The following is a 12,642-nucleotide window of genomic DNA, read 5'->3' on the forward strand; positions in this document are numbered from 1 at the left end:
TCTTGCCTCCCAGTTCTGCCTTGTCCCTCCTTTCTTTCTGCTATTATAGCCCACACTCCCTCCCATTTTTGATGCATCTCACGAGTCTCCATGTTCTTCACTTACCTGTGGGCTTTTGTCACCTGCCCTCATCGAACCTGGTTTAAAGCCCTCCTCATTAGGTTAGCCAGTCTGCATCCAGATACGGTCTTCCCCTTCCTCGAAAGGTGAACCCCATCTTTGCTTAGCAGTCCTCCTTGGAATAACATCCCGTGGTCAAAGAAACCAAAGCCCTCCTGGCGACACCATCTTTGCAGCCAAGCATTCACCTCCAGGATGCATCTGTCTCTGCCTGGGCCGCTGCCTTTGACAGGAAGGACTGAAGGGAATATCTCCTGCACTCCAAACTCCTTCACTCATACTCCCAGAGCTTTGTAGTCACTCTTGATCCACTCAGTGTCACACCTTGCAGTATCATGGATGAGTAGCATGGGGTAATAGACAGAACATCTCAGCTACGGGCCCCTGGCAGGCAGCATATCTCCCGAGATTACATGTCAGGGCAACAGATGGGTGCCTCCTTCCCCCTCAGAAGAGAGTCTCCGACTACCACTACCCTACGTTTCTTCCTCGCAGTAGTGGTAGCAGCTCTCCCATTCTAGGGAGTACGAAGCTTCTCCTCCTCAGCTGTAGGTGATTCCTAATCTCCTATATCAAGAAGAGCATATTGGTTTCCCTGTACCACGGTGGGAGGCTTGGTAGCAGGGGTGGAGCACTGCTTGCTGCCAGAAGTGACCAGCTGCCAGTGTCCCCCCTAAGCCATCTCCTTTTCCACCAGTGTTGTGTCTGCATTCCTGTGTAGTGGGTCAGCTTCCTCAGCCTCAGCTGTCTCGACATGAATACTGTCCAGGAATTGCTTCTGGATTCGGATGCTCCTCAGCCTAACCATCTCCTCTTGTAGCTCTCCCATCTGCTTCCTGAGAGATTCCACCAGCAGGCACCTTTCACATTGGATGGTCCCCCCCAGCCAGGATTTCAGTAAGTGTGAATTGCAAGCCACAGTCCCTGCAAAACCACACCAGGACCTAGGGAGAGGCATCCATGGTCATGTAGTCTGTCTGGCTACAGGTGCAGGTGGAGGAGACAGAAGCAGTGCTGGCACAGGTATTGCAGGTCTTCCTGACCGTAGTAGGCCTCCCTCTGACAAACTCCCTCTTAAACTCCTCTTTCTGGAGCCCCCTGTCCCATTTGCTCCCCTTTCATAATGGGAGTATGATCCATTTTTGACTATACACTGCCACTCAATTGCAAGTGAAATGAGGACTAATTTATCATTTAACTTGAGACAAATATTTGGGATTATTTAAATGAGAGATTTCAAATACAGAAAGTATTTGAGGTGATGAAAGCAGTATTTTTAAATGTTAGTCTGATCTTATTTAAAAAATGTACCTTATAAGGAAGGTATGGTAGAGTTGGCTGGATCCTGCTGTGTTTTTGCTTCATAAACAGAATAGTTAAGAAAGAAAGATCCTTTATCATCATCATCATCATCATTTGAGCCTTGAAAGAACCCAGCCTGAATTTCTGATTTCAGGATAAGGGAATAAGAAGTTTTGTAAACCTGAGCACTTTGGGTCTGAAAATCATAGTGGTCCATAAGTGTGGAATCCCTTGATGATGCTCTTACAGTTTTTTTTCAGAATGAAACAACTGATTTCAGGGGGAGTTTTGAATAAAGAAGGTGGTAAAATGTATGGATATTTACTATTAGGCACTAACTTGAAAACTTTATAATTGAAATTACAAACATTACCAACATAACTCACTATTCATCTAGGAACTAATTAATTGATCTTTGAGTTCTTCTATTTGTATTCATTATACATATGCCACTGAAGAGACAAAGGAAAGCTTTGCAAAAAAAATTCTGTTTTATTATTGCTGATAAAGCTTTACTGGCCTCAGCTTTGGGAACTTGGCGGCTTGTGTGAATGGCACTGCAGTCCAGTGTGATTTGTAAAGTTTTCTAAAGTGTTTTACTCTAGCTTCTCATGTAGATCCCATTGGGGTCACCAAAAAGGTGCCTAGTTTGCATTAGTATAGTTGTGTGTGATAATAGGAACTAGTTACTTTCTTAGTTTATCTCAATAGGATCTACTTAGGACACTTAACGCAAATTGTGTAGTTTATTTCAAGTATTTTGAAATAGCTTATTTTGTAATTTAGTACTGTCTCCACAGTGCCAAATTTCAAAATAACATGCTATTCGAAAATCCCTCTTAACCCCCGTGAAAGGAGGATTACTAGGATATCAGAATAAGCCGCCCATTATTTCTAAATCTATTTTAAAATAAGTCTGCTTCAGTACATGCAGAATAGCTATTTTGGGATACTTCTGATATCCCAAAATAGCTCCACAGGGTACACGTACTCTTAGAGCCCAACACTTTAGCTCACTCTACAAATCACACCCCATGTAGTCTGGACACTGGCCCTCTTATGGATGAGCCACTGGCTGCGCCAGTATTTTCAGGATCCTGTGAATTATGTCTGCGTTAAGACAGATTAGATGTCAAAATGCTTAAAATGTTTGTTGCTATTTATACTAAGGAGGAGCTCAATCAGTATTAGGAACAGTGGGACATTTTTGCTAGACTTGTGTGATGTACATTAGTACACTCTCTGCTTGTGGAAATGGTGAAAGAATTGTAATTATGTTTGTTAGATTTTTGTTGTACTTCATGAAACATTCTGCAGATAATTACCTTTTTATCATTAGTTTAAACTGCTTTCTAGATCAGTTTGTGAATAAAGCCAGAGTTGCTGTCATGGAAGCTGTATACTGGTGATGAGACACCTTTGCATTTACTGAATGATAATAGAAGAGTGTTCATTATCTTTTAGCAAGTGTAGAGCCTAAAATATGTATGCACCGGCAAGCAACTTGGAAATTTTCTGTCTTAAAAGATAATTATTGTCCACATAATAATCTATACAAGTGGCATTTGATGGAAAGAGTACTCCCTTTTTCTCTCTCTGATTCCCAGATCTCCTATATTGCTCCGGGAATAAGAATTTCACAAACATGAATCAAGGGGAAAAAACAATAGAAGTTGTTTGTAGATGTATGATGTAACAGACAGACTATCACAGACTTCGGACTTTACTATGCTAGCCCTGCAGTAACACAGTGGTCTTTATTCTGCTATTGTTTGTTCTAAAATAGTTATAACCAGTGCTTTTTTTTTTTTTTTTTTTAAAGGCGCCTGTACTCCAGGGGAAAAGTTGTTGAGCTCTGACTAGAGGTGCGGGTACTGCATCTGGAGGTGCTGGTACTGAGTACCGGGCAGTGCCGTCACAAAAAAAGCACAAGTTATAACAGTTATTTACCTCTGCCTGAATATTATCTAGTGGAGAAATCCTTTGTGAAATGCAGTGTTGCTAATTCTCCTTGTTTTATCCCAAGTTCCATGGTATTTTCAACTTTTTTTTCAAAGCCCCACTGCTTGTCTCAGTTGATTGCATGAGAATTCGAGAGTTTAAGAATAGCGAGTTTCTATGATCATGCTCTGAACAAATAAAGTCCTATGAAATGTTAATAAAATCAGATGACAATTGCATAAGCAAACTTAATTCTGGCATTTCCTAAAGACTGAGTGCTTGACTTTGCAAATTTAGCATTCTTTTTGTGTGTTTTATATGTAACTAGAAGATTTACCTAACATTGCTTGAATCCTTAAATCAATTAATTTTGTTAAAATAAAATGAACATGTACCTGCTTCATTTAAGTCATTGTTCTGGGGTGGGGCTGGAGATGTGGGGTTCAGTATGAAGGTTGCCTTAGCAGCTTGGGTCCAGGTGAGAAGCTTCTCTCCATGGCTGTTTCAGGTCCAGCAGGCACAGCTAGGGGAGAGTGTATGTCCCCTGCGCTCCCCAGACAGAGTGAGGAATAGAGCCAACTGTGCACTTTTCCCTCGCACCCAGCCAGCAATGTTCCCATCTGAATTGGGAGGGAGTGCGCACACCTCCCTTCCAGGACTGCTTCAGCACCCCCCCCCATTTTAAAGGGCACCTGGGGAGTGGGAGGCTCAGGGCTGGGGAGGTCCTGGAAGGGAGGTGTGCACTCCCCCACCCAACCCCTTACACCTGCCAGGTGATTCTGTCTCTTTTCTCTTAGGTTTTATGAGAAGCAATCCAATTCCTGGCACAACCAGACTCGTACCTTGCTTCAAGGTATGAGAAGACAAAGCTGTATGCAAAATTTTGTGATCCTAGATCTTACTATTTAGGAGGAGTACTTGAACAGGCAGATAGACAAACTCTCTCAAATATATAGTACATTTGCCAGGTTTGTTAAAAGAAAGTGGGAAAAAATTCCAAATGTGGAACCATGGTTCATTAGCGGAGATCCTTTAGATCCACTATGCAGACCTCAGCCACTTGAGGTAATAGTAAATGCTAAAGGATAAGAACATAACGGCCATACTGGATCATACCAAAGGTCCATTTAGCCCAGTATCCTGTCTGCCGACAGTGGCCAGTACCAGATGCCTTAGACTAGGTCGACACTACAGAGTTTTTGAGCAAAAATGTGCAGAGCGTCTACACCTCAAGCACGTTTTTGTGCAAGTAAAACGAAAGAACAGAGGGGCTTTTCTGGTGTAAGTCTTCCTCCTTGTATGAGGAATAACTCCTTTTTGCGCAAGAGCTCTTGCACAAAAAGGTGTGTGTGGATGGGAAACAAGGGTTTTTTGCCCAAAAAGAGGCAATCAAAAAAAGCACAGGTATCCTAGTGGCCATTCTGTGAACAGCAATCAGAGTTTCCTTTCAAGAGAACGTCCATGCAGTCACTTTTTCAATGCACTTCTGCGCAAGAAGTTTTTGCGGAAGAGCGCTTGCACAAGGAGCCTGTAGTGTAGAGATAGTCTCAGAGGGAGGGAACACAACAGGTAATCCTCACATGATTCCTGTCTACTGCTGCTTTGTGGGCTATCTGTTAGAGGAAAATGAGGCATATGTTGTAAACATGGCACACTGTTACTTCTGAGCTGTGGTGCAGCTTCTGTTTGTATGTTCAGTAACAGATGGTGGTTGCCTTTTGGCTCCTGAGTCCCACTTCTTTGTACTGACATCTTTCTTTTGTGACATCCCCTAGGTGCTACTAGAAGTTGTTGTCTTCCTATTTCTCTTGCCTGCAGAAGCTATCAAGGTGGGCTAACTCACTCTCTTCTTTCATCTTCCCACTTTTAGATCCTTTTATGAGTCCTTCTCTGGCTCTTCTTCTTTTAGGTTCCTTTCTCTCTTTGTGTGTCCCATACAGAAAGGGAGAAGTAGAAGCCAGCAGAGGGAGAGCAGAGCGGGGACAGCTTCTTGGGAGCATCAGGATCTCACCTTCCTCAGAGTTTAATGGCAAAGGTCTCAGATGTGAAAAGTTGGCCTTTATCAATACATGTGCTTAACTTCATGCATCTGAACAAACTCACAGTTGTCAATGGATCAGGGCAAGGTCTTCAGCACAACACCCCTCACTATGCATTTTGTGTGGACAAAGGAGAAATTAAAATAAAAACATAGTGGAACAAGAAAGAAAAGAATCCCTGCAGGGAAGGGAAGGGCTAGGGGAAGGTTGGGTGAAACTCAAGAAGGGAGAAAATTGGGAGTTGGAGGACAAGAGACTTGAGGGAATTCCAAGAGGGGAAAGAATTTAGAGCTTGGTGTCCAACATGCTAACCACTAGCCACATGAGGCTATCAGGTTGGTTGAGTGTGGCTAGTTTGCTATAACAGTAGCCATTGTAGTGGTTGCTGCTTTAGAACTGGTTGAACACCATGGGTATGTCTAGACTGCATCCCCTTGAGGGATGCAGACTAGGCAGGTCGACATTGCGAATGAGGCAGGGCTTTAAATATCCGGTGCCTAATTTGCATAAAAATGGCCGCCGCATTTTGCCAACTCAGCACTTTGTCGGCAAAAAGCGGCAGTCTAGAGGGGGATCTGTCGAGAAAGAAAGCCTTTTTTGACTGATCCCTTATGCCTTGTGACGGTGCAGCCCCTGCGCCCTGCACTAACCGGGCGCCGTCCCCGACCCGTGGCGCCGACCCGTGCAGGCGCCCTGGCGGGACAACCCTCCCCAGTGGAGGGGGCGTTCCCGCCCTGCTACGGCGGACGTCATTGCGGCGGGACGCTTAAAAGAAGCGCCGCCGCCAGAGCAGGGGGAGGGAAGGCGCGCAGCCGGAAGGAGGATGCCCAGACAGAGGCACCTTGACCCAGTCTGTGCAGACCCTCGGGACCCAGTCGTCACAGAGGCCCGGCGAGGGAGGTAGGAAGCAACCCAGGGCAAGTTGTTAGAACCTGGGGGGTTGGTGTGTTTAGGGTGTTCCATCCCCCACCAACCAGGACTGAGGGGATCGGCGTATCCCCCCAGACCTTAGGACCCTGGGTCGGGGCTCGGAGTGAGGGCAGGCCAGAACCCCCCTACCTTCCTGCGCCAACGCAGACGCCACTCACAGTTGACTGAGCGTGGACCGACCCTGCCAGACTTGGGGCAGGGCTCCTGGGTGATCGGGGAGCACAAAGAGGACGAGATCTCGGGTGGGGGAAACCGGAGGGGCCGGGCGGAGGACCCTGCGTGGCCCTCGGTGAGGGCCGCGTCGACACCGCGCCCCTCCTCATACCTCCTGCAAGGAGGTTTACAGGATCTGTCAAAAAAGGCTTTCTTTCTAGACATATCCCCCTCTAGACTGCCGCTTTTTGCTGACAAAGTGCTGAGTTGGCAAAATGTGGTGGCCATTTTTTTATGCAAATTAGGCACAGGATATTTAAATCCCTGCCTCATTTGCAATGTTGACCTGCCTAATCTGCATCCCTCTGCCGACAGAGGGATGCAGTCTAGACATAGCCCATGGGTTCTAGAGGCAGGAAGATCAAAGGAAACACCACCACTGCAACACACACAGAGGACATTTTATAGTGGAGAAAGAGAGAAACAGGGACCACAACAAGGTAGAGTTGAGAGAGAATTAGTTGAGATTTACAGGAACACAGGAGAGAACAAAGAACAGGGCAGCAGCAGTGCTATTCAAGAATGTGGGAGAAAGCAAGGAGTACAAAATAAAATGGGATTGGCTGTGTGAAAGGTAAAGGATTGAGAGAAGAGGAGTTGCTTCCTTTCAAAGAAGAGGAAAAAGGTACATGAAAATGAACTTCAATTTTTTTTAAAAGCCTTAGGCAGAAATGAAAAAAGGAAAAAAAATAACTTGGTGAGAAAATAAAAGGAGATGAAGATATAGAATAAGTGAGGGGGTAGTGAGGAGAAAAGATGTTAAAAAACCTGTCACTTCTGAGTTAGTGATTTTTATTTATGCTCCTATATGTGATAATATTTCCCTGACAGATGTCCTATCGCTCTGCAAGTTTATGGGGATGGTTATTTTGAGCACCTATTATATGAATATGGTACAAAATAGCTAACAATACTCATCCATTCTATCTGATGATCTCAGTTCTGTATTTTAATAATTGGTATTTTCATGGCTGCTACTTAAAAAAAAAAATTCCCCCTCCCCTGGGCAATTCTGAAATGCCTCTGAAGTGGACAGGGGTGCAGGATTAATCCGTTTTTTCTAAAGAGACACATTTTCTTTTCTATTCCACTGCTTGTAATTAGGGTAGACATGTAACTGAGTATTTCTGAGTATTGATCTATGTAAGCTAATGAAGACCTTCTTTGCTAATGACCACCATTTTTAAAATTCCAGCCTTGTCCTTCCTAGCTAGTAATGAATACGATGCCGGTCCTTTAACCAAAAGAGCAGACCAGTAATATCTTCCAAAGGCAATGCCATAAGTTTGCCTACAACAAATGGTCATCATCACCAGTGCATTAAGCATCCTTCTTATAGTCTTCAGCTGTACTTGCTTTGGGTGATGCATATATACCACAATAATGGATGCCTTTTAATAATAACCAAGATAGAAATACACTTTATCAAGAAAAGAAAATAATTCTTAAATGTCAGATGCTAGCAATGGTTCTTCCCTTAGAAGCCTAGAAACCTGTGATTGTGGGAAAGGTAGAGCCATGGTCAGTGAAATTGTAACTGCTGAGGACTACTGGACTACAATCCCGTGGGAGGTGCAGTATCTGCTACAGCATTATATAAATTAATAGACTGTGCTGAGATGTGTCATGCCCTGCCTCTGAAATGATTAAGTGGCTTCTATTCCCCTTCTACTTGGGTTTTGCATAGAGGACTGGAATTTCACCTATAGAGGGTGATATTTCAGAAAACAAATCTAGCCTTTACGAAATTAAGGAATTTTTGAAGCTTGCATAACGGCACTAATGGTTTGTTAAAATTTAGAAAACTTTCTGTATGAACAGTATGTAAAGAGTGAGATAGTTGCCTGTTGTTTTAACAACAAAGTTAATTTGTTTGTGCGAATACATAAAGTTTCTTATTTTTAAAATCAATAGGGAATACATGGCAAAAGAACTTTATTTCCAAAATTAAACAGTATATACTCTTATGAAATCTAACATCCAGGTTCCATAGATGAAAATAATCCAGTAGAATTAAGGATATTTCTTGTGTCTGAAGATACATGTAACCTTTTCACCAGAGAAGAATACTTTTTTTTTATTAAACTTTTATAATAAAATGGAATGGAAATTAGTGTAGTACTCTTGTTCTGTTGTTTTCACATCTTTTTGCCAACACTCAGGTACGTCTTAGGTGCATGTTCCTGGAAATGAAAATTGAATAGAAAACAATTTTCAAGTTTCATTCAGGGGAAAGGGTCACTGTACAATGTGTCAATTTTATGTATGCACTAATACTTAATATATATAAAGAAGTGTAACATGATAATTTATAATTAAAACACCCCAAACAGTGTTTAGAAGTCATCTAGAAAGCATTTTAGATGCATCTTATTTTCCTCCATTTAAAAAAATCTGAATACCTGTAATTAAGGGAAAAATTGAGCCCTGGAAGGTAGGACTTCCATCTATTGATCTGTGTAAACCCAGCTTACGCTGTCAGGGGAGAAGCAGTCAACTGCTGAGCTGCTTTGTCACTGACATAAGCTGAGAGAGGATTTTTTTGTCTATACTGTTTATACACCAGTCTATAGACCTGCTGGCTGGTTGAATTTTAAAGAGTGCGGAGGTTTAAAGACTTGTCCCCTGAGGGATGCTCCTGCCAGTTGGGAAGCGAGCTGAGGCTGTATTTTGCAGAAGTTGTGTGTATGTATGTTTGTGCAGGTCATGGTGGGGGAAGGGTGGGAGGCAGAGCAATGAGAAACTACTGTAGTTTGCTTGAGTCTCAAAAATGTTGCAAAATGTACTGATTTTTATGTTAAGTCAAAATATTGGGTTAATCTTTTTTTGTTTCCTTCTTTGTGCAGTAATTTATTTTTTTAAGAAAAACTTCAGTGGGAAACTCAGTTGAATATTAAAGATACATTTCCTACCTATTTTAAATGAATCCTACAGATACCAAGCAGCAATTAATACTATTGACATAAAGACAAAAATAAGTTTTAAATTAAGATATATACTGCAAGTGAAAATGACTCAAAGTGGCATGATACCTGACTCAAAGTGGCATATTACTACCTGAGGACCCAAAATTTAAAAATAAAATTATTTCTTTGAAAAAAAAAAATTGTGAGCCTGAGAGAATGATGTATTTAAAATGTAGTATGTTACGAGTTTGGACTGTTTTTTTGGTAATGTTTGTTTTTTGGTTTTATTTCATTGCTTGTTTTCTGCTTTGTGTATACTGTATGTTTTATTCCCTGCAATTTCTACATTGGCCCCTCGCTGCCAGCCGAAATTGAGACTGAACAGCAATCTCTTTGGAGAATTTTATATGTGTTACTACATAGAAATAGATTTTCCAAGATCAGGGAGTTAGCATTCTTCCTCAAAACACAGCATATTACTTTCATCCCATTCTTTAGCTCTGTTATCACACAGAGACAGAGTGAATCCCAAAGCTGCTCCCGAACTCAGGGACAATATACTTTCTCATTTTTAGCCTATGTACTAATGGTAGTGGTCTACAAGGACACACAATATATCTTTGAAAAAAGCTGTAAACATTTCACTCGTGCAGTGTTTAGGGAGTCTGTAAATATACTGACCTTGCTGGTGAATATATTATATTTTTCCATGCATGTTTTATACTTTGTAAAAATGCAAATGCGTAAGGAAAGTTACAGGTTCAGTGCAGTGCACAGGAATTTAACTGTATGGCTTTTGGTATATGGGAGTTTCTGTCTCATCCTGCAGTATGTTCAGCATTCTTTAAACTTGGGGGTTCTCAGCATCTCATACTATTAAGCACTTAAATCTCCACCTTTTAGCACTGGAAGTTTGGAATCTACACACAGTCCTGCAAACACTCTCTTAGAGGGGTGCCTTTAAATATGGCTTGTTGGTTTGGGAAAGTAAGCAGGTGCTGCACATCACTGACCAAGCTACATTTCATCAACTGCCATTCCCCTACATTGGGACATTTCACACAGGACTTGTTTTCCCAACTGGTTTAATGGAAGCAAGAATATAGATACAGGTTTTGGGATCTTGTAAGAATGGTGGGATACATTTGTTCAGATTTCCTGATAGCAGATCTGTTATCTTCTTATTTTCTAGAGACAGGTTTTTGTTAGCTCTGATTTTACTAGAGATAAGTTTTGTACTTCTTAAAAAAGCAAATTAGTCCATTTTAATATTTTAATTAACACATTTTATTTGTCACTAAACAGCTTAAAAATGTGCAGAAAAGAAACCGTATCCATTTACATGATGGTCTGAATGCTGCAGGACTGGTCTTACTTTCTCTCTTAATTAATAATGTTTGCTTCTGAATGCCTTACTGTTCAACTGAAGGGATAACCATATACATTTCTATTTTGTACCAACAGAAGATTTTCATCTTTTTCAGCATTTGACTATGAAACATGTATAGAGTTGTTATACCTCTGAGTAATTTATTCTGCTGCCAACTTCATTCCCTTTTCTCTGCCTGCATTTTAATTGAAACAACGTTTGTATTTTTGAGCCAGGATCTGTCAGAAGTCCCTGTGGCTAGTCTGTGGTACAAGTAGCAGCAGACATGGCTTACCCATATGGTGCAGTGCTTCTTGTAAAATCCATATGGCCTTGTTGAAGGGAATCCCAGCGGGGATGTGAAGGGTGTTAATACCCTTCAGGCCAGGCCTTTCCCTCCTGGGGCGTCTATGGCATTGTCTTTGCAATCTGCCAAAGCACACACTTAATTCCTTTTTAATAATCAATTATTTCAGTCCAGGAACGTGTGCTATATTTCTTGCAACCAAATATTTCTTGAAAAAAAATTTTTTTTAGCAAACAATACAGCAAAAATGCTTAAATAAAAAGTCCTTTTAAAAGCCTAACTGCATTTCTTTAATCTCTGTTTACAGGAGGTGCTACAGAGCGTGCCGAAGTTCTGCTTTCCTTTTGACATTGAAAGGTTTGTAGTGCAATAGTCATTTATTTAAAAATAATTAACTCAAATTATCTGTTTAGTGAAAATGTAAATATTTTTTGCAAGGCTAGACTTAAAGAAATAAGAGCAAAATAAAATGCATAGCATCATCTAGTCTTGCACCTGGAGGTGAAAAGAATAAAGACTAGCCATTTTTTCCTTTGTTCTCCAAGTATGTATTTAGGCATGAGTTTAAAAAAAAAAATCACAGTATAATACACTCTTGCTAGGATTGTAAGAATTCTCTTTTGATATAGAGCTGCATTCTGGCTCCCAACTTCCTCCAGCCCAATTGTAAACACCATCTGTGTAATATAAGGATAGAAGATAGTTTCCTCCCAACAGCAGCTTTATAGAAATGATGCAATACACCAGAATATAAAAACTCATTGTGCAGTTTTAAAAATAACTATGGTTTGTGTTTCACCATGTATAAGAATTGAAAGAACTTCAGTTACATGCCAGTGTCTGCATGGGCAAGGGATTTTTCTGAGGGTAGGTTCAAGACCTTTGTTTGTAAATTATAGTTAATCTTCCCTTATATGCATTTCAGATATCCATACAAGGTATTTTTATTAGCTCAAAATATTTATTTTACTTCATCCAAATGTTTGATAATGAGTTTCATGGTCATTAATTTAACCAATTGTGTAGATTTGTAGTTTAGAAAACTCACATTGTGGGTATATCCATGAGTCAATTAATGTGTTACTTGGGGAAGCATGGCTTGGAGAGCTAATGAATGTGCACCCAGATAGCCTTAAGATCTCACTGGTCTCAGAACATAAGTTGCATGAGAGGATTTGAGGAGAAGGTGTTACTATTTAAGAAAGAGAAGACAGAAATATGAGTGTGTGTATGGGAGAGAAGTGCTTGAGAGAGAATATTGGGGCAACCTTGCAAATGCATGTTATCTGTTAGGAAGCTTGGTCATCTCACCTTTTAGATGTTGCATTTCAGTTGTTTGGCTTTTGAACATAATTCATTATACAAGTTTTATGGCTCAGCCAACACTGTTGATAACGTTTTATATTCCTTCATTAAAGCCTTTACATTCTTCAACTTAAAATCTATTTCAAGTTGTTCGTGAATATGAGGTATGGAAATAAAATTTAATGATGACAGAAGCAGGTGAGGTTCAGT

The 12,642-nt window shown here is 41.0% G+C and overlaps 1 protein-coding gene across 4 annotated transcripts in view; it reads left to right on the forward strand.

Annotated features, from left to right (window-relative positions):
- The window catches only part of DENND1B (DENN domain containing 1B), a 259,577-nt gene that overhangs the window by 92,356 nt on the left and 154,579 nt on the right, over positions 1–12,642 (forward strand). For 2 of the 4 annotated variants that reach the window (XM_075936692.1, XM_075936694.1), the window contains exons 4-5: positions 5,139–5,192; positions 11,435–11,484. In XM_075936692.1, coding sequence (XP_075792807.1) covers positions 5,139–5,192; positions 11,435–11,484 — 104 coding nt within the window. Of the gene's footprint in view, positions 1–4,073; positions 4,217–5,138; positions 5,193–11,434; positions 11,485–12,642 lie in introns of those variants that run through there. The other 2 variants (XM_075936695.1, XM_075936693.1) reach the window with 2 other exon arrangements.

The sequence above is a fragment of the Pelodiscus sinensis genome, chromosome 9 (assembly GCF_049634645.1).
Source record: "Pelodiscus sinensis isolate JC-2024 chromosome 9, ASM4963464v1, whole genome shotgun sequence".
Classification (NCBI taxonomy): Eukaryota; Metazoa; Chordata; order Testudines; family Trionychidae; genus Pelodiscus; species Pelodiscus sinensis.